This window comes from Crocodylus porosus, unplaced genomic scaffold (genome assembly GCF_001723895.1).
Source record: "Crocodylus porosus isolate Cpor-Errol unplaced genomic scaffold, CroPor_comp1, whole genome shotgun sequence".
Lineage (NCBI taxonomy): Eukaryota > Metazoa > Chordata > Crocodylia > Crocodylidae > Crocodylus > Crocodylus porosus.
The window spans coordinates 28,332,959-28,355,003 of NW_017728912.1; the positions used below are offsets into that span (position 1 = coordinate 28,332,959).

The 22,045-nt window shown below is 39.8% G+C and overlaps 1 protein-coding gene across 11 annotated transcripts in view; it reads right to left on the reverse strand.

Annotated features, from left to right (window-relative positions):
• Window positions 1-22,045, reverse strand: part of ADGRL3 (adhesion G protein-coupled receptor L3) — an 864,517-nt gene that overhangs the window by 19,930 nt on the left and 822,542 nt on the right. For 8 of the 11 annotated variants that reach the window (XM_019534215.1, XM_019534217.1, XM_019534218.1 and 5 more), the window contains one exon: window positions 7,469-9,793. The exons of 1 other annotated variant lie outside the window; for it this stretch is intronic. In XM_019534215.1, coding sequence (XP_019389760.1) covers window positions 8,994-9,793 — 800 coding nt within the window. In that variant the 3' untranslated portion in view covers window positions 7,469-8,993. Of the gene's footprint in view, window positions 1-7,468; window positions 9,794-12,366; window positions 15,882-16,056; window positions 16,186-22,045 lie in introns of those variants that run through there. 2 more of the 11 variants (XM_019534226.1, XM_019534225.1) reach the window with 2 other exon arrangements.

Genomic DNA, 22,045 nt, shown 5'->3' on the forward strand with positions numbered 1-22,045 from the left:
GATGCAAAGTACCCATTTAATAGGTTGGCTTTTTCCTGGGCATCAGTTGTCAATTGCCCCATCTGGTTCAGCAGAGGTCCAATGTTGCCCTTGCTTTTCCCCTGGCTCCCCACATATCTGAAAAATGACTTTTTATTGTCCTTGATGCTGGAAGCTAGTTGGAGTTCAGTTGCAGCCTTGGCTTTCCTGGTTTGCTCCCTGCAGGACCGGACCAGTGCAGACTGCATGTGCTATTGTCCTGCTATTGATTCCAAACTTTCCTTTGATCTCAGTGTGCTTTTTTCAGATTTATTGGCACGTTCGCTGCGGCACACAAAGCAGAACAAGTTTCTTAATGCCTGTTGCATTATTCCTTGTTGCTGTCTTGTGTATTCAGAAGAATGCATGCACTTGTCATGACAGTTCAAGTTAAATCCTGTAAGTTCTTTAAAAAGTCAGTAAGGCCATAACCTGAACTGTAGCTGAGAGGTGCTCACCAAAGGTACAAGCCCACTGTTTACTTTCTTTCCTTCCATAGCCAACTTGTGCCCTGCCTGTCCCTGCATTATAACCTTATTATTGCTGGCTGCCCACATTACAGCAACTGGAATTATGCCCTTTCTCTCCTCAGACTTGGCACTGGCTGCAGACAGGAGGATTGCATGGATCTCTGTTTCCTGAGTAAATGCCTCTTCTGAGGTGATTCCCCTGCATCTAGACTGTCTTTATGAATGAATATTGAGCTAGTCAGCCACAAATAAATACAACATACTAAGAAGACAGGACTTTAAGACAGACTCTCTCAAGCAACTATAACCCACAGCGCCTAGTACCAAAGGGTACTGGTCTGTGGGAAGAGCCCGTTTGTTTTGCAATATGAGTATTTAATAACAACTGGCTTAGCCTGTCAAAGTATTCTCATTTTTACGTAGGGTCTACAGAGCTCTACAACCCATCATGATGAATCCTATTGGATAATCCTGAACTCCTGTTTAAAAAAAGACAAGACTCTGGAAGTGTGCACAATTTTTAAAGCAGAAGAGACATCAACTAGTGGCCCTGATAATGGCAACTGTGAATTACATGGACGCACAACAAAGAGAGGAACAGAAACGATTCAGGATGCTCTGTCCCACTGTATTTGAAACAACTATGCAATCAAAATTTGTCTAATGAATACTGACAAAAAAAAATCAGAAAAACAAATTTTGAGCACCCATACACATGCAGCGAGGCTGCTCTGAGGTGCTGTAATTACAGCACGTTGGATCAGACTTGATTAATTGAGTTAACTGGAGTGTGGTAATTACCATGCTCCAACAGACTCCAGCATCAAGTGTATCAGAGTCCCCATGCTGAAAAAGGGTGGCAGGGCACTTTAACTAAAGCTCTTTCAACCTCTCTCAGAGCCACTCTAATTAAAGCCCCCCACAGCCCACTCTGGAACACGTGTATAAATGTCCTTTGTCTCTTAACAACTAAGTTGCAAGAGGCTGGAGTAACATGGGTGCTAAAGCGCACAATGGACAGTCCAGAGGTTCCAAGTTTGAGGCCACAGCACAAGTGCTCATGGCTTAGCCTGTCAGATTTCAACAAATCTGTGAATTCTGTTCAATACCTTATTACTTTATACCTTGCGTATCAAGGATGCAAAAAAAGAACAGATAGGACCTCAGCTGGTATTGGGTAGGCGAGGGGAGGTGTGAAAGCACCTGACAGTGAACTGTTAACTGTTAACATGCTGGGTATAATTCCAGCTTTTCATTGTTCTGCAAATAAAAAATACATATCCACTGAGCAATGCTTGTGCCTGATAGAGAATGCCTTTCCTGACCATAGCACTAAATCGCTTTCACTGATTTTTGCCCTTTCTGTATGACACAATTACACAGAGCCATTTGAAAGCAACTGCCCTGCTCCCAATCCTGTAAGCATGCTTACATGGCATCCCACACACGTAGCACTTACGATAGCAGTAGGTGTATATAATATGGTGTGAAGGCTTTTGGTTTTACCCGGTTCCTAGCAGTGCAGCAGTTAATACTCAAAAGTCTACAAACTAATCAGGCACCATTCATTTCACTGCTTGTTAGGCCTCTTAATGATCTGGGCCATTGACTGTTCCCAAACTATGCAAACCTAGGTATTCTGACCCCCAGACACCTGCTTTTACTCAATCTGCTGCACCTGGTCCAAGCTTTGGTGACATACAGTGGTTAGTTAGAATGTTCTTCAAACACAAAACTATCAGCCAATGTGTCTCTGCTAATAACCACATCAAAGTGTCAACCAATAATACAGATGAAATAGGCTTCTCTTGTTTAGTTAATCAAAGATTTTTATCTGGTTTCAGTTTTGTGCTGCAGGGTGTTCTGAATTTTATTAAAAGAGAAACTGGGACTACATGACATTTATATAATGTTCATGAGCACTGAATATTTAAATTTTAAAATATTCATTAAACAAAATTAGGATAAAGGCAGGTTAAATGCTGGGGACAGCTAAAAATAAATATGAACCTTTCCCCTTTCTGGTTTTTTTTTCTTTCTTTCTTTTTTCTCTTTTTTTTTATTTTTGGTGGAGAAAGGACACAGGAAGCAACTGTACTCCAAGCTTATGATCTCAATAATCAGACCTCTAGCAAGCTATTGTACCTCTTTATTCTTGATGCCTGTGAAATCTGCAGGGCTTGTGTTCTGTGTACTCTGTTCCTTCTCTCTCTCTCTCTTCATGTGTAAGAGAGAATGATACAGCTCTCTGCATTCCTTCTGCAAACACTATTTGATTGCTGACTTAAGTTTTCATGGTCAGAAAGGTTTTTCTATCTTGGTTTTTACAAGGCCAAGACATGCCAACTGAGTTCCAGTAACCATGCTGAGTGGGCCAAAGCTACATATTTGATATGCTTGATAATGTATGCTTTTTACACAGATAGATTCCCTACATATTAAATTTAGGGGTATATTCCTGCTCTTCTCTGCTGCAGATCTCCTGCTTTGGATCACCAGAAAGCACTTTAGGAACTCCTTTTAGAGATTCCCCTGGTGGCATAGACCAAGCAGAATCATGCTTACATACCAACCCTCAACTACTTTCTTTCTAAGGTGCATGGTCTCATTGTGACTGAAGGGTAGGCAGGAGGTAGAAGGAAGTTGTTGCTACAGTACTGCTGCTTACTGCTGACCTCTGACAGCTCCCTGGAAGCCAAAGCAATTGGATCTCACTCGGGAGACAGCTCAAAGATCTTCTAATGCTGTAAAAAGGAGTTAACTGGCATTACTGCCACCCTCCAGCCCAGACTGCAAAGAGAAAAGTGCTGGCTTGTTGGCAGGAAACAAGACATAGTTATATCTAACCACTCATGTGCATAACACAGCAACATAAGTGCCTCATGGCTACATTAACCTGCCTCTGGATCTGTGCTGCGGTCACTCGGGTTCTATTAAAGGAAATGTTACTGTTGATTTAAATGGTACTTGCTAAGGAGGTGAACATCAACTCAGTCAGCATGAATTTGAAACAAGAAGCTCTCAGTTAACACAGATAGGCTGCTCATGATAGGATGATCCCTGAAGATAGGCCTTATGCCTACTTGCTCTGGAGGATGGGTCATTGTATACATCTCCCCACCATTCCCCACCTCCACTCTGAGAAGTCCATACTCTGATCTCTGTATTGACCGTATCTCCTGCCCACTCCATTATGTGGGAAATTCTGTTCCACTGGGAGAAGAGTAAGAACTTCACGCACTTTGTAACTCATGGTGTTTTTTGTCTCATCCATAATGGCATACACCAGGGCTTGACTGGGTTGCAGACCAGTAGAAGCATACCAGCATATAAGATAACAGCTGTTTCCTTGCAATGATGAAAGAGATTTTATGAGTCCAGAACACATGGGGTGGTTTAGACTGCAACTACAGCTACCTGAGCTTTTTCCCCTGCCCTGCCACCACTGTGCATCAGTGCACTTTTCTTTGGAAGCATTTTGCTTTGTGTGTGTTTCAGGGAAACTTTCAAAAACGTCCTAAAGTGACATGCAGCTGCAGTGGCCTTTATGCTTATCAGGCTGAACAGGAAAAAAATGAACAGAAAAGATTCCCTATAGGAATTGAGGCTTCATTAAACCTCTGGGCTTTTGGTAAATGCCCACTGAACTATTGCAGTAGTTGTTTAGGGCATGAGTAAGAATGAGTAAATGCTTCCTGTCAGCTTCTTACCCATCATAAAAGAAGGATGGGAGATGGGTGGGGTTGTGGTTTGTTCCCTAAGGTATAGTAGACTCAAACCAGCAGCAAATTATAAGAAGCAAGAGGAAAACTGGATCTTTGTGACAAAACACGCTTCTCCTAAGGCCACTCCTAATGCCACGTAGCACATCACCTTTTGCTCAAAGGTACAGCTAAGCTCATAAGATATTGCTTTTCATTCTTCTCTCATTCCCAGCAAAGAAAGTGGGAGAGGGTAAAGAACCAGTTTTCAAAAAAACAATGCCCTAATTAAGCACTTAAGTACCCTCATTTTGAAAAGCTTCAGAGCAGCCAATAACCCACAAAATGTCGGTAATTAGACTAGTTTTCCAAAAAAGGTAACATATCTTCATTCACTAATTTTGAGCATTAAGTTATTTTAGTTATAGCTTTCCTTTTTTTTTTTTTTTTTTTTTAAAGTGCAACTAGCATAGTTTTAGACAGGAAAGATGTATGCCTCTCCCCCCACAAATCCAAAAAGCAAATGATTTTTCAAGAACACATGGGGGGGGAAAAACATCTTTCTTGTAAAGGCCAAACTGCAACCCGGACCTTTTCCGATTCAGAAAAATGATGTGCCTCTTAAAATGGAAACTAATTCAAACCATAATGACAGCACTGCCGGCTCTTGGCTACTCCCTCCTATCTCATGCATGCTCCCTTCAATGCAAGCTGCCGTCCCTTGTATCTGCCATTCTTTCAGAATATACTTTTAGTATTAGAAATATTCTGGTTGGCACACTGGGAAATAGCTTGAAAACTCTGTATTTCTCCCTGTAATACACAGAAAGAGTTAGCCTCAGGGACACAATTCATGAACTTGCTCAAAATTGAATTTCACATATTGTGGGGTACTTGAAAGACATCAACCTACTGTATTTCACATAAAATGAACATCTATTGACACAAGGCTATATTTGTACTGTGACTATTGCTCACCATTCAGTAATTTCTGCTTGCCAGTGCCCATATTTTCAGTGGACTATGGGACCTTAAATAAAAGGCAGCAAACAAAACGACATGGCAAAGACTAAAAAGTCTTGAATGGCTGCAATTTCTATTAATATAATGTGACTCTCCTTATTTTTGTGATTCCACCTTTCCAGTATCTATAAGTTGTACTATTACCAATGAAGTACTGGAATGCCAGGATCACATCAGATAGAGATTAACGGTTTTAAAATGAAGACTGTCTTTTGCAACCACCCAAGAAAAGATAGAGGAGACACTGTGAGTTAACAAACAGAAGAGCTAAAAAACAGCTAGAGGGCAGAAGGGAACAAGGTTGACCAATCAATGCATTAAAAGCGTATATAGGAAGTTGAATGGATAAAGATAGGAGAAAAAGACCTTGCCAGTATCACAAGGATATAATATTTCACTAGGATACATTTATTCACCAATGTATCAACCATATATACTCTCTTGTACAATATCAGGCACCCTGGTAGATACTGTCTTTATCAACCACTGGATCCTTATTAAGAAAACATTTACTGTGAAGGATCTTACCCACTGAACGAGTTTAGGTCTGCCACCTCCCTCTAAAAGTATTTTTTGAACCTGATGCAGTGGACGATTTTTGTCCTTTCCAAAAATGTATTCACTTCACGTATTACAGATTACTGGCAGTCTCCATTTAACTTGCTGCACTAGCTACGCCGGTAGAGACTTTGAAGTTACCTTTCTCTTTGCATGCATAAATCTACATGGTGCTGGTGATGTCCATCACAGTGACACTTAAAAGATTAAAATAAAACAAAAAAGGTGTGGAGGCAACATGTTTTAGGGCATATGAATGGCAGCATCAAGACAAGAAGTACAAACAGTGAGTTTTAGTTTTTTCTCATTGGGCTACAAAGACAATTTGTTCTCAACCCCCTAGTTATTGAATAGAATCTTTCTTTGTTCTTGTCTAAAATGTAAAACTGCATTCAGCGTTGTGCAGCTACTTTGTGTGCACAGAAAATGAGGTTCCTTTCAGAACACAGTTCAGATCTGAAGAAGTGCCGTGCCCTCCCTCTCTCCCCCCTCCCCCCAGGTAAACAGTACTGTACACTGTTGTATAGTTTTGGGTTTCTAACAACATTAAATCCTCCTGTTAGGTAGTACTTAATTCTACAACAAGCCTTGTTGCCGTCAGTAGCACTACTCAAGGAATACCCAGTATTATTCAGTGTAAAAATATCAAAATGTGGTCCAATGTCAAGAACCATATAGCTAACGCATTTATTCTCCAACATAAGGCAGTCATCTTTTACTGTAGGCATCACCAGCCCATTTGAGAACATTTGGTTCTTACTGAAGTTAATGGGAGTTTTGCCACTGACTTGTATAGAAGCAGTATCAGACCTCAAGAGACGGATGTAAGAGTTAGCATCTGAGATGCTTTATATTCAGTACAGGGTATGTCCTGAGGGCAGTTATTTTTGCTGGCAGGCCTTCTGTTCTATGTTGCTGTTTTTTCTATTCTGTCCATTAATCCTTTGGGAAAGTTCTATAATTTTTCTCTATCCAGAAATTAACCACAAGATGAGTAGGAGGATAAACACACCTGCAAACTATACAAATAAAGAAGACATCCCAAACTGGGAGAGGAAAAAAGGGTGGTAATCAATAAATATCTTTTCAGCGAAATGCTTGGAGGTTTTATTGGGCTTCTTATGTAATATGGGGGTCTCTTGCAAAATAGCTGAAGATGAGCATGACCAGAAAAGACCCAGAAAAGGCTAACAGTTCCTTTTCAGGTAATTCATTTCACACTGGTCCAGAACATTAAACTGAAAAGACCACAAGCAATGACAGGGAAGGCCTACAGTGGGCTTGCTTTACTCCTTGCCATGAGCCAGTTGCTTTTAATCTCAGAAGAACCAAAATACCCAAAATACAGAATAGTCATTACAATGACAAGCAGGTACAACACATGAACCACCTTCCTTAGATCCTTTTCATGTCACAGGCTAGTAGTAGATGCAGGAGGTCTATACGGACCTATAGGAGCCTACAGTAACCTGCTAAAAGGAGATCCACTTCATCCCTACCTCAATACCAATACAACTAACCTCATTTCCTAGATCCTCAGTCAGTCACAATGCTCGTGCTTAAATTATTTGGGTAGGGGTTCTTTTTGTTACCATTGTTCACTTGTACCCTAAAGTAATAACGATTTTTATATGGAGGATAGCAAGGGAGAGAGAAATGAAGAGAAAGCTCAATTGTACGGTACACACAGACTGTGTCTTCTAAATCTTAATCAGTTGTTTATTGGTTGGCAAACAAGTTTCACTTTTACAACAAATATTAGTAATGAGGTCATTCAACTTTGAGACCATACAAAATGGATCATAAATTAAAAAAAAAAATTATAATCTGTGCTGCTAATTTACTTCTGGAAAGCCTACATTACTTAAAATCCTGTCAAATAAATAAATTTCCTGTTAGGAAAATAATGGAACAGAAAATTTTCTTTTCTTTTTTTATCACTTCTAAATAGTTTGCTTTTAACTTCTTGCTACGAGTCAATTCTCCTTTTAACCACTGCAGTACAAATGCCTAGATCGGGGACCAGACTGAGCTGTGAAGACTCTTAACTCCTAAAGGGATATATCCTTTCACGTGCAGAAGTCCCACTATGCCTATAAAAGATCTCCTGGCTTCTAGAACCATACCTACTGCCTGGCTGAGGGACTGCTTGCCAAATGTTTCATAGTATTATTATTTTACTATTATTATTATTGTCAGTTGTGCACTTGTAAACATAAAGTTTGTCCTGCTCTAATCAGAGAGAGTTCTGTTGGCAATACACCAATCGAAGAAAGATATACAGTGAGAAAAAAAAAATTCCATTGGTTCAAAAGAACTTGCGATCGCATTACTAAAAATGATCCTTAGAAAGTGACCTTTGTTTTTGCCCGGTGTCTTTTTTTTTTTTTTTAAAGGAAAAAAATAATGGCAAAAAAAAGACTTATGAAAAAACCTTGCTCCTACTGGTAGACAAACTTGCAAGACCAGCACAACAGAAAAAATTCTTTTTTTTTTCCACTACATGAACAGGGACGCCAGTTCTGGAGGAACAGAAAGCAGACTATATGTGCAATGCTAGTATCTGTACATTACATAGAAATTGTTCCATTTTTTTCTGCCATTAGTTTTTATCGTCAGTTAATACAGCAAAACATAAAATATGCCTTTAGCATACACTTCTAGAATTCCCTTCCATTTCATTAGATCTTTTGTTTGCTCCCACAGCTAAGCGTGCTGCAGTTAAACCGAGTTGTGAGTGACCGAAAACCATGATGTGATACAGACTCATAATAAACAGTTTTGCTATTTTGTTGTTTGCTTTTTGTTTTGTGCAGCACTCCCACCTAGATGCATCATCGCTACTAGTTGCAAATGCATGATTTGGCCTTTCTTTCTTTTAAAATCAGGTCCACGGTAATAATAGCAACTTAGCATCAAGGATGTTTAAACAAACACATCATAACTCAAGAAGGCCACAAAGTGTGCCATTATCTGTCATATCTCTTTCATTAACATAATGAAGTCTGTCTGAGGAAGGAGAGGAGAGTGGGTGGGAACTTCAGCGGTTCTTGTTCTCTCTGGGCTGGCCTAAAAATTCCAGTAAAAAAAGTCTGAGTTTGTTTGCTTTTTAGAACAGCATGAAGATTTAGGAGTACACACAATATTACCACTGCTTGTATTAACTCAGAACAGTAAACCAGGTGTTACGGAGGGGCGTTTGTTTAATTTTTTCCTTAATCTTCTATAGACTAGTGACCAAGTGAGTGGGTCCTTTAGAACTTCCTTCAGGAGGAGTCCCATCTTTGTTTGGTGGGACTATAAAACCATCACTGCTGCCTCGACCTAGCTGATAGTAAGTGTGCAGCTGATGGACGTGGTTTCTGGAGCCTAGATTTGGCATGCTTTTGTAGTAAACATCGTCGGCATCACCACTTTTGGCTGGGGGGGGATCGGTCTGGGTGCTGGTGGTAACGCTCTCTGTGGCAGGCATGCCAGCCAGTGCAGGCATACTGGTGTAAAGAGAATCCCTGTTGGGTGACTGGAGGTCTTCTGTGTGCTCGTTTGTTAGCAATGGGAAAAAGCTCTCACTGTTGTCTTGGGGGATCCGTCTCCTGGTGTAGTGGTGAGGCTGGTGGTTCTCTGCGGAATAAACTCTTGGCGGCAGCAAGGGGGCATCTGACTCCTCGTGGATGAGTTCCAGGCCCAGGCTCTCCTCGTGGTTGAAGGAGGTGGCATCATCGAGGACGATGGCGTCATCCTCGCTCCCACTGCCGATGTTGTTGACGAGTTTGTTCATCAGGTTCCTGTTCTGTTCACTGGAGCGCTCATGGTTGTTCAGGTAGGAAGGGATGTAGTTGGAGGTGAGTTCCTTCAGGATCTTTTTCTCTAGGGCAGTCTCGTTGTGGTTATATCCACGGTCAATGAGTTGCACACAGTTGCTCAGGTACTCGCCGCTGGCAATGCTGTAGCTGTTGCCGTGGTTACCATTCAGTGGTAGAGTATCCATGACACTTGTATCCCTGGCATTGTTCAGAAGCCCCTCTGAAAAACATTACACAAGAGAGGGTGACTTGTACAAACAGGACACTCACGCAGGACTTGCACAGCCAAAACACTTTTTCTACACGGTAACACTTTATTGTGTTGCTATGCTACCCAGTAGCCATGTAAAAATAAATAACCAAACATATAAAAATTGGGGCTTGATAGCAGGAGTATCACTATGGGATAAATAAAGGGACCTAAAATACTCCAATAGGGAACAAGAGCACTAGCTAATAAGATTAAGCTTTTCTCCACTGAAAATGATATCGAGCATTGTGCATTGTACTTGGTTTGGAAGCAGGGTGTCAGAAAGAATGCCCCCTCCTCTCTTGCAAACACCTTCTACTGGTGTTACACAACACTGCTCCCCAAGGACATACTGGCTTGTTTTACATGTTGTCTTAGAACTAAAAAAAAAAAAAAAAAAAAAAAATCAAAAAAATCTACAGGGCAGATCCTTGGCTGGTATAATGGATGTCAATGCAACTATGAAAATGCAGACCAACTGAGGATTTGTATTTACAAACTATCAATATCATTCCCAAAGCACGGGAAGCCATTTAGTAAATTAAGGTGATACACGGAAAAAAATGTCCTCCCTTTCACCTAGAGATGCTACTAGAAGCAATGAGATTGCATGTACACGATTTAAAGGCAGAATTTGTTCCAGCTTGAATGGCTGTGATTTAAAAAGAAAAATCACTTTCTGCTTTGAAATCGTATTTCCAAAGAAATTAGATGCCGTATATCTTCTGTCACATGGGCATGACCAAAATGCTTTGCACAATGCCAGCCAGCATGGATGGGTATTACCAAATGTTATAATACAGTCATGTCCTGGAGATTATTGGGACATAGATGTGTGGATATTCCTGATTCTTTCAAAAATGTTTTCTGCATCCTTTTCTAAACCATGTAGCTGTGTTCAAACTACAGTACATACTGTGCCTGTTACAGTACTGTAGACTATAAGGAGTGGATTTTCATAAGCAGGGGCATGGGATATCTCCCATTAACATGATCATTCGATTAACACTTTGCCTGTCTTTTTTGAAAATGTATCTCTTTCTGAATTGCAAAAGGAATATACCATAGAAACAAGGCACGTGACGGTTGGGGATGAACTCATCATGTTGAAATGATTGAACTAATTAATTATATAAATTTCCATAAGTGTGTTAACACCATAAGTAAAAACCTGGCTTTGAGTCCTCATTTGCTTACACTAGTGAAGGTGGGGGATAGCTGCTTTGAAACCAATGGAGTAAAACCAGGGTAGATGAGAGGAGAGACTGGTCCCTGGGATGTTAAAGTGCCATGGTTTCCTTATTGGCCTCCGAAACCCAATGAATGAGCACAAACATGAGAATGCATTAAATTTTTCCATTTAATTTCTCAAAGTATTCAGATGTTGTCCCACACAGTAGACAACCCTGAACAAGCAGCAGTGCGTTAGAGCAGCTGTTTATTGACAAAAAAGATTAATGGTCATTCACATCAACAAGAGAAAAAAAAACCTTAGTACACTGCTAGTGTACCTGCTGAAAATATGGATTCATCTATATCTGTGATGCAATATTTGTAGCGAGACTGCTGAAGCCTGGAAAGAGCTACTGCTGACTTTGTTCTTTCTTTGACTGAAATGTCCTGAATATGTCACCCCTCTTTTGGATTTCTGATGCATACTGTAGATTTCCAAACAAAACAGAAAGCTATGCATAAAATAAACTAGCCATCACAGACATAGAGCAAAGCCATTTATTTTCATGTTGGAAGGGCTGGGTAAACAATCCACAATGTTTAAGGAAAAATAAAAAGCAAATATTTTAAAGGGACTATGTAATGAGTGATTGTTACTATAGTGTCTGTTTGATGGTCATGGCTGGGAAACTTATGCATTGAGACACTGATTGTTATTTCTGCTGCCAATGCATAGAATTGAAGGCTGGAAGATTCTGTAGGAAAATAAAGTGGATGCATCACATTGGAAATAGAGTTGGTTCCACAATGAACTATGCCATATAAAACAACAACAAAAAAGGTTACAACTTTGCAAATAAAAATGTTTAAATTAGAAACAATTTAACTCGCACATACAGGTATATGAGGCTTAGGAATTATGTCGGGTAAAAGACACACAAAAAAAGAAATAGACAATAAAAGCATCTACTCTGTGTATGTGTGCATGCGCGCGCGCGTGTGTGTGTGTGTGTGTATATATATATATATACACACACACACACACACACAAACACATATACATATAAATCCATGAGTTTTACTCTTTTGATTTTAAAGTTGTGAGAAATGAACTTCTTTTTTTAAATAAACTACATCATCTATATGTGATGCAATAAAAGTGAACTAAAAAAAATTACATTTGATATGCAATGTTTAGCTTTACTCCCATACTTGTCTCTCTGTAGGGCTCTAAACGACAGCATGAAGAAAAGGAAAGAAAAAACAACAAGTAAGCTTACAGCGACAGTAGGAGGAACATGAGTAAAAAGCAAATTGATGATATGCAGAAAAAAGAGTTAACGGAAATAATTTTCACTGCCCAGAATACATGAATCTGTTACATGGTTTATTTCAGGTAAAAAATATTGACATTTTAGACAGAAAAAAAATTAAGCACAACAGTAAATACACTATATTTTTTAAATAAATCACTTCTGAAACTTTTCCCCAATATTGTTATAAACGTTCAGGGTGCTACACAAACCAAGAAAAAATGTTCGGAAATCTTTAAGTTGGTAAGTGCTATGTTTAAAGAGACAGACCCCAGCAATGTTATTTCTATAGTTTTAAAATGAATGTCTTTACTTACTGTTAGTTATAATAACCCTGGCAGTTGCAATTGAAATCCGTTTCCTTGCTACAATGTTTTGTCCTCCGTCTTTTGCCACACTGCTTTTTTAGTGATTTTGATCATCATGGGGCTGCTGGCAATTTATAAATTTTGTAAGGCGGCATTTGTTTTTCCTTTTTTTTTAACCAACACATGACAATTACATGTACTTTTCAAACAACTATAAGAAAAGGTAGTAGATCCAATTATGGCATTTCTCATTGAAGCTACTCTGGGAGACAGGAAATAAAAGAAACAGCCAAAGATGTGGATAACGTGTCATTGTTCACTTTCAATTTCCCAGTTTGTATTGGTTTGTGGCACAGTGTCACTTAAGCATAGCTGGTTATGTTATTTCCATCTTCTCTTAAAATTACCTTCAATGAAAGCAATTGTAAAAAAAATCCATCATTTATCCAAGCGGCCAAGACTGGAATCGATTCTTCATTCTACTCAGTGAACACAGATCTGTCCATTCCAAATTTCAGCAGTTTGGCAACCCTCTGAATATCTGTTGGGCTCAGTGAGCCCTTGGATTTCTCAACTAGCATCTTGTTTAATCTTTCTTAGCCAAACTCCTGTTCCATGGATGGAATCAAGAACTTTTTCCTTGGTCACAATGGGCCTGGCTGAATTTTAATTTTTAAGTCCTGATCCAAAGGGTATTTCCCTTGTTTCAAAGGGACTTCAGAATCTAGTATCAGGCTCCTAAATTCACCCAAAGCGGTGGCTCTGTACAGAGTACAGCATGGGAGCTCTAAGGTGTGCAGACATGAATAATTCACACCCAACTTATACTATAGTCAAATACTTGAAAAAGCAGATTCTTGCCCTTAGTGCTCAGCTCTGCTTTTGCAAGTGAGAGCAACAGCAGGGATTCTCTTCCCTGGAAATACCAAATCTAAAAGTCTTGTCTTGACTAGGGTTTTAAAAACATTTTGCTAGAATGTACCAACTAATATATCATAAAAGTTGAGTGCAGACAAGGTAGCCACCATGTTACCTGTTATCACAAATTAAATCCATGCATGAGAACACAGGAATATCCAGAGTGGATCAGACCTGAGGTCCATTTTATCCAGGATCCTGCCTTTGACCAGCCAGAAGCTTCAGAACAAAGTGCAAGGGACCATTCCCTTATCTATGTTAGACTTGCAGAATGTGTGTGTGTCATGTGAGACTATTTTAGCTAATGTGTTTGGATCCTAGTCAAGACAAACCCCAAGAGATGGCAATAGAAAATGTATAGGAAAGTCCGCTGCCTGTGATACAGGCATTGAAAAAATGCCATGCTTCAATGATACCAAGCAGTTATTTCTAATGACTTATCAACCTGATTAAATTAACTCATTCAACTGGCTGTTGGGTCTGTATGCTTATAACTCAAGGATCTAATAAGGCCTTTGGTGTAAATCCATGTCCACTGAGGTTAGCTTCTTACAGGGGCTCTTTGAATGTTCATAGGGACATACAATAGATCAAACTATGAAGTAGTTAATCCCCATTCACAATATGTACTTTGGAAAGCGATGGCTACAATACCTTATTTTCTGCGATATTTTTATGGATATTAATGAACTCCTCAAGCAGTATGTCTGATTCTGCTCCTTCTGAAGTCAATGGCAAAACTCCAGTGGTTTAAATGGAACAGCATTGGTCCCACTCTCTTTTAGTTAGCACAAATGAAGCCTAACCAGCTCTGTACTTGGCATATTTACAAACATTTGGGCCCTGAGTCTACCCTCCCGCCCCCCCTGCATTGGGTAGTAAAGATACAAAGAAGCTCCTTATGGGAAATTAGAAAAAACACATTAAAAAATTTAAGGCACTTTCTAGAAAAAAACTTTTCTGACATTTCCACCAGAGCACATTTATACAGCAAAATGCAGCCCTGAAAACCAGGGTTTAACCTAATCCAAATGCTAACTCAACATTACCTTCTATCATCCAATTTTAAACTTCCTTCCCAATTTCAGAAGCACACATAAAATTATCTTAATCTTAAAGCATAAGGTACCTTTTTAAACAGTGACAATCTGAATAGTCTATTACTTCTGCAGCAAGAAAACATAAGTATTTATATGCCAAAAATTGTACAGATGATCAAGTCTCTTTTGAACATTTGCGATATACTGAACCTTAAATTCAGAAGAATTTCTGCTTAGCACTGGTCGTTTTAAAAAGAATTAGTGAATCAAATTTATTGCAAAAAGTTAGCATAGTTTAGGAGATTTATGAACATAAAAAGGTCAAGTCTGGATGATTTCCTCTTTCTGGTATGAATTAAAATGCCCTACTGATACAATTCAGTATCTATTTCTATTGTAAATAATGCACTGCTGTATATTACAGCATGATTACACTGCTTGCGTTATCATCATTATTTATAAACCTTCATTGGAGAACTCCTACTGCAGTAGGATATCCTAACTAGAAGTGGTACAAATAACAAAAGTGGACATTTTGGAAAATGGTTGGGTTTGAAAACAGTTACCCTATAATGATTCAGTTGCACTTGGGGAAAAAAAAAAAGAATCACCAAACTGAACAGAGACAAAGGGTTAAGATTCAAATTCCAGATTTATTCCCAATGTCATTTGTAACTAGAACTGTTTGTTTATAACAAAAGTATCCTGACATTAATTCACAGACATGATCCATTAATTCAAACAAAGTAAACAAAGACGACATACATATTAGTTGTAAAGGAACGATTTTTGTAGTGGACTCTGTACAACTGACTGTATTCACTTCCATATTTAAGAGTAACAGAGAGAGTGTCCAGTTCTGTGCTTTTTTCTGGTTTTTAAGGTCAGTTGTAGAATGCATTGACTTTAGTGTCTATACATTTATCATGGCCCTCCAAAAATATAAAATATTTGGAACTAACTTAGATTTCTTAGTCTAAATCCAAAAGTCCTTCTTCCCCCTATGTAGCTGTAGACAGACACATTGATGAGCTATTGACAATTTCTTTTTCCATATGCTATTCCAGTAGCAATAGCATCTTTGGTATCAAAGGCCATTTTGGCCTCACTTACCTTCAAGGTGCTTCTGTTTCTAATATGAATGACATAACAAAGAAATGCACTGACAACAGTGATGGATATGCCAACAATATACATACTGAAGACTAAAACAATACAAAATGAAACAAAATCGAAACCACCACGCATGTCTTGATGGATCTGATGAGTCTCTATCCAAGTGATTTGGGTCATTTGTGGAGAAAGCCTATGAAGAATGGAAAAAGGTACTAAGATGAAAGAAAGGGAGGATTTTTTTTTTTGTGCCCAGTTTCAAAAAACAAAGGGAGGAAAAATGAAGGAAAAAAAGAAAGAAATGGGCCTAAAGAAGCCACATAAAATGGAATTCTCACTAGAAAAATTAGAGAGAAACTCCAGCACACCTTGTGTGTTGTACATGCTGACAGAAGGGTTGTTATAGACCGCCGATTCCCCGAGCAATGTATTATAAGGGTTGTTAGTGCCATGAGGACGAAGCAGAGCATTGGTTATAAGATGATTAGCCATGGCTCCTGGAGCAGCCCGATAGAAAGACAGAGAAAAAAAGGTCAATCAGGCAAATGTGGCATAAAAAAAAGGAAAAAAGAACATTCAGAATGACAACAGTCAAAATAGTCCTGATTACAAGCAGCCAGCTAATTAGACTTGAAAACTTATAGGCCACTAAAGCAGCACAGATGTTACTGACAATGCACAAATCCAAGTCGATGCGAAAGAAAATGGATTGGGAAGCTGGTAAGCTCTATTTATGGTGGTTCCCCAGTCGCTCAGTGGGTAAGCAAGGATACGCTCACATGCTTGCTACAAATAAATAAAAGGAAGTGACAGTCTACACAATGGGAAAAACTCTCCAGAAAGTGCCAAATGAATGAAATAATAATGACTAACATGAAACAATACATTCAGCTCTCAGTGTGGACTCAGGATTATTTATTGGTCTCTTGGAACATGTATAAACATAAGGGAAAGATGGAAAATGAAAGCCCTCTGAAGATTCAGCGTTCTTTTTTTTTTTTTGAGAACTTTGACTCAGGGATTAACAATGCAGGGTGGGGAGATGCAGTTTTATGCACTGCACTTTCCAACTACTTATTAACATCACAATGTGCAGCAAAGCTGACTTGGATCTGCCATAGAAAGTGAGAGCATCACAGCTCTTGCCAGTTTGTAGAGTCTGAACAAGTGCAGGCCATTTGGACAGTCACACTTAGTGGTTCTCTTTTTCCTCAACCCACACAATTTTTCACACGTCATCTTTCTTTCCTATCGTTTAGGATCATACAAGCCACAGCTGAGTGGCCAGTATTCAGATCTGTATACAGATGCAATTCTCTGTGATACTGAGCTTCTGGGCTCTTGCACTTCAGGACCAGAGCAGCTCAGCCCATATCGGGAAAGACCTACCTTATTTTGTGTGGGGTGACAGCCAGCTCTTGTAACCAATACATTACTCCCTCCACCCTTAGCTGATTTGCAGCAGGTCAGAAGCATTAAATGCCACTTTTCAAGGAGGGTTTGGAACTATGGAAGTGGTTGGTGCCATGCATGTGTGTTTATGGGTGGAGACAGCAGATTGGCAAGACACTGAGAGGGTAGTGGTAAAAGGGAGAAGACCACAAATTAATAATTAATTGAGATGCAGTCAATATCCAATGTAGATCCTACCATACTTGCCTAGGATTAGTCCTCAAGCTAGGGGCAGAAGTGGGATGCAATTTTCTCTGTGGCTGTCAGAGGGATAAAATAAGTGGTGGATTCAAGTGTTAGGGGACACTTCCCCACCAGGCCAAAAGCCCCTCAGGGGCTGGGGCAGGTAGATGAAGCCAGGAGGAGGGTGCAAGGAGGGGTAGAAAGAAGAGGGAAATGGAATGATCTTTATTCTGCAGCCACTCTTTGCAAACACGCTGCACAGGCTTCATTAGTTGGCTGCTCCCATGCCATTCTTCTGCCCTATCTACTTCCACGGTGATTCCCAACACAGGAAGCAGCCTCAGTTCCTGCAGGGCTCAAATCACGCATAGGAGTTACCAAGGGGTACCTCCAATTACAGTGACATGAAATCACCTGGTGAGTGGAGTGATGGGGCAGGGAGGACAGGAAGTCAAAACCCAATTAACAGCAAAAGGAGATAAAGTAAGAAAATGTGCAGAAGAGAGGGGGCACAAATAACATACATATGTAAAATAGTTATCCAGATGAAAACAGGGGCAAGTAAGAGCTTGGGCATGGCTAAAGTAAGGTAGGGAGCTCTGTGTTACCCTGGTGTTGCCGCTGTGCACCTGATGGGTGACCACAAATCTTGAAGTCACTTTTGGATGGAGCTGATTTTGTAGTGTGTTCCAAAGAGCTGAAATATTTCTCCAAACTGATGCTTCCAATTTAGCACAGGCTCTTTCATGGCCCCACGCTCTTTTCAAACTGCACTTGGCATGCAGAATGGTACCACTCAACAGGAAGCACTATCTGGAGTATAGCATGACCTCTTTACTGGTCAGGATGGGGACAATGGAAAGCCAAGGCTCTGCTCTGCATTGTTGCTTTTGGCTTGTCTTGCATGGATGGGGCAATTCTTGAGATGCACGGTGTGTCATTCCTTGCATATCCCAGGGAAAGTCAGGCACCCTGCCCCTATGTTTAACACTCTGATTACCTTCCTCGTTTTGCTGGGTTCTGGAGAGGATACCTGTTGTACTGTAAGCACACATAAGTCAAGCATAACCATTCCACATGAAGTCCTTGTAAGAGAAAGCACTGTAAAAATACCCTGTTGGCTAAACAGTTGATAAATAACCACTGAAAACCAGTAATGGAAGCCCTACAGAGCTGTCTCCAACCTACACAGTACATTCCTACATCATTCATACACTGCTATGACTCCTAATGGCTCACAGTGGAGTTATTTCACATTTACATAGTGGCAAGGTTGAGAAGAATCTGGCTCCTAGCCTCTTTCAGCAGGCTTCTCCCATAAAGGCACATGGCATTAGTAGATAACACCGTACTTTGAAAAAAAAAAAATGTCCATTGTCCATAGAAAAAATCAAAGTGGTGCTATGGTAATAGGACTGCATTTCAGATCTATTCCTAGACACCCACAGAGCTTGAAAAAAAATAAATATTCCTTCACCTGATATTTTTGGCTACACTGATGTAAAAGAAATGAGCTTGCGTTGGGAATAAGGAAACAGTTTTGTCTCCTGTAAGAAATGACTGCATGATTGCTTAGCTAGGAGAAATCAAGCATAAGTAACAGGCCAATGAGTCAATACTGTATTGCAAGTAGTGTCTGGATCTATCCATCTGATGTGCATCTAGTAGGAGAGATTTGAGACCTGCTTCTATTTTCACACAAGTTTTATACTAATGTGATCTACTGATGTCAGTGAAGCTGCTCCTGATTTTACTTAAGTTTTGAATGAGTCAGGGCATAATCAGTTAGGAACATGTAAAAAGAAAGTGGGTGTTCATATGGATAACAAGTACAGCCAGAGCTAATCATAACCAAAACTTTTAAAGTGACTTCCCACATGCATTTGTGCTACTCGTCCAATTAGACCTCAAGAAAAGACACATTAGAAATGTCTTATTCCAATAGACAGGTTCTGGGGGTCACAGGTTGCATTTCCTTATAGTAGATTTAATGCCTGTAAAAGGGGCTGGATTGAGAAACCTAAAGACTGAAATCTGTCTTTCTGTCTAATTGAACAATCTTCTCTCTCTTTCGTTCCCTCTCCCTCCCTCTCTTTTTCCAGAATTTCTGCAGCAGAGCATTTCCAAATACAGTGCAGGTTATCCACAGACTTTTCCACTGACACAGCTCTCCAACCTCAGAATGAACCTCCCTAGGAAAGACAAAACAGTCAGCCTCAGCAAACTGGCCCCTCTGCCAAGACCAGCTGCATGTGTGGCAACACTGGCACTGATTGTAAAGGTGATATGTCAGTAATGGTGTTTGCCCAATGGGTCCTGGGCTCTACCCCTAAATGGTACCAACCTCTGAAATTTACTGCATTATTGATACGCCAGAAAAAAAATAAATAAATAAAAGCATGGTGCAATGTAAAGCAAGCATCAGAACAAGTCATGTTCTAATGGGCTGTATGCATTATGGATCTGCTGACAGCTTTTAATTTAAATAAACACCTGAACTCTGATGTAAATCATGGGATTTGGAGAGGGATGGATATATTTCATATACACATGGGTCAGACCTTCAAGCCTTACTATCAGTGAATAACATCTTACTTTGTGAATAGTTTTGGTGCAGTAAAAGGAATATTCGATCCTGAAATAGTAGACACTGGCTCTGTACGTCATGTGTATATATGTACTAAGAAAAAACAGAGAATCTTATTTTCTACCTTTCTCTTCTTTCAGTCTTCATTACTAAAGATATATCTATTAAACTTAGATCATTTCAGGATCAAAAACTAAATCCCAGGTTTGGGGACAGTGGTGTAAAACCATAATAGCTCCCCTAATGTTAGGAGGCTTCTTCTTGATTTACAGTGTAACAAATTCAGATTTGGGATCTAGATGCTCCTCAGATTCTGCACATTTTTTTGCCACTTTAAACACTGGCTGCCATCAAAGACTTTCCTTCGTTTAAAAAAAACAAAACAAGGGTCACAGTAAATAGAAAAATTAACATGAAAAGAGCATAACTCACAATAGTATTATTAAGTAGCTTGGACACAGCCCTTAACTTTGCCTGCCAGAGCCTTCCTCTTAATCAATGAAACAGGCATAGTTTTCACAGCCCTGGAGAGATACCTGAGAGGGGAGAATGGCAGTCAGGTTCTGAACTGCCTATATTTAAAGCTTTAATTAATAAAATAAATAAATAAAGTCCAAGATCGTGCTCTCTTTTTTGAAATGAGGGTCAGTGGGGGAAAAAAAAACCCTGACACCTGGCATATTTTCAAATTATCATCCTGCTTTCTTTGTGACATGATATCATCACCATAGCAACCAACAAAGCTATTAGAAACAGAGGATTAGGACTTCAGAGGAAGAGTGAGCAGCAAGAGCAGGTGAGCTAGCAAACAATCCTGCCTACATGAAAATGTCCTTGGTAATAAGTAATGAGCAAAGTCAAATATAGGAAATGTGATCTAAATGGCACAGTTGCTAAAAATATCAAGGGTTTCTGTAAGACTCCAACTCCTTGGTAACAACTAGCTGTCAGCAAAAAGAAAAGAGAAAAAAGAAAAAAGATTAAGTAAATGAGTAGCTAGTGAAAACAGTATTACTGGCCTCCATTGAAACAATGTGACAAACCAGAGTGGTTAGCAACAAGGTATGAGAGACATTATGGCAACAGAGGGCAGAATGTGATATAACATCAAAGTGTGGAGGAGCCGATGGAAGCAATGAAGTTTGGGAAGTGTAGGTCTGAAAGTTGCTGGTGAGTAGCACGGTGCATCAGTAGATTGACCAAATGGAAATCCATGACATCATCTGGGAAATCCGGGATACTGCTGCTTCCCTCTACCCTGCCCCATCGTGCTCTTACAAGTTGGTGGAGCGGCTGGACTGCACCCCATGCCCCTCCATTTCTGGGATGCTCATTATAATTCCCAATAGCCAGCCAAGACCAGCCTCTGAAATCCAGGACTGTCCTGGCTAAAGCAAGATATTCGGTCACCCTATGTATCAGCCAAGTTTAAGAGCAGAAGGAGATAAGCCTTGTGCACAAGTAGACTGCTCTGGAATGACTCTGTGTGTGAGGAGCTTCCATCAGTACATGCATTTGTATCTGTCTGACTCGCCCTTGGCAGGCTGCCTAATATGTTCAGAGAGAAGCACGTGTAGGTTGTTTGTTCTTCTTTTATCCAGTTATGTCCTGCTTCTTAGCTTCACCAGGGGACTACAGCCTGACACTAGCTGAAGATATGGCCTTGCCTCTTTTGCGCTTAACTAGAGTTTAGGGATAGTCTTTAAGATCAAATGTCTCTCCCTTCTCAGCTTCTTGGACTATCCTCTTATTCAGCAAACTTAGTTTTGTTTCCTTAGTTATGGTGCCTGACCACTACCTCTTTTGACTGGAATATTAGTTAACAAGAAACTCTACATGAATTCAAGTTGCCTATTCAACCTTCTGTCTGCACTCTGTGTGGCACATAAATGTCCCCCAAAAATCAAGGGAACCATTGCTGACATCCTCTGAAGTGTCCTCCTCCAGCCACTTGAACCTAACAAAAAACAGGTCCAGTAGCTAAAGACTAATACTATTATCAGATACAACATGCAGAAGCTATCACATTTTCTACTGTACAAAACGTCCCCCCTCTCAACCTGTCCCCAAAAGGCAGTCTAAATTACTCCCAAAAGATGTGTAACAAAAAAATAATTGGAATGACTCTAATAAAA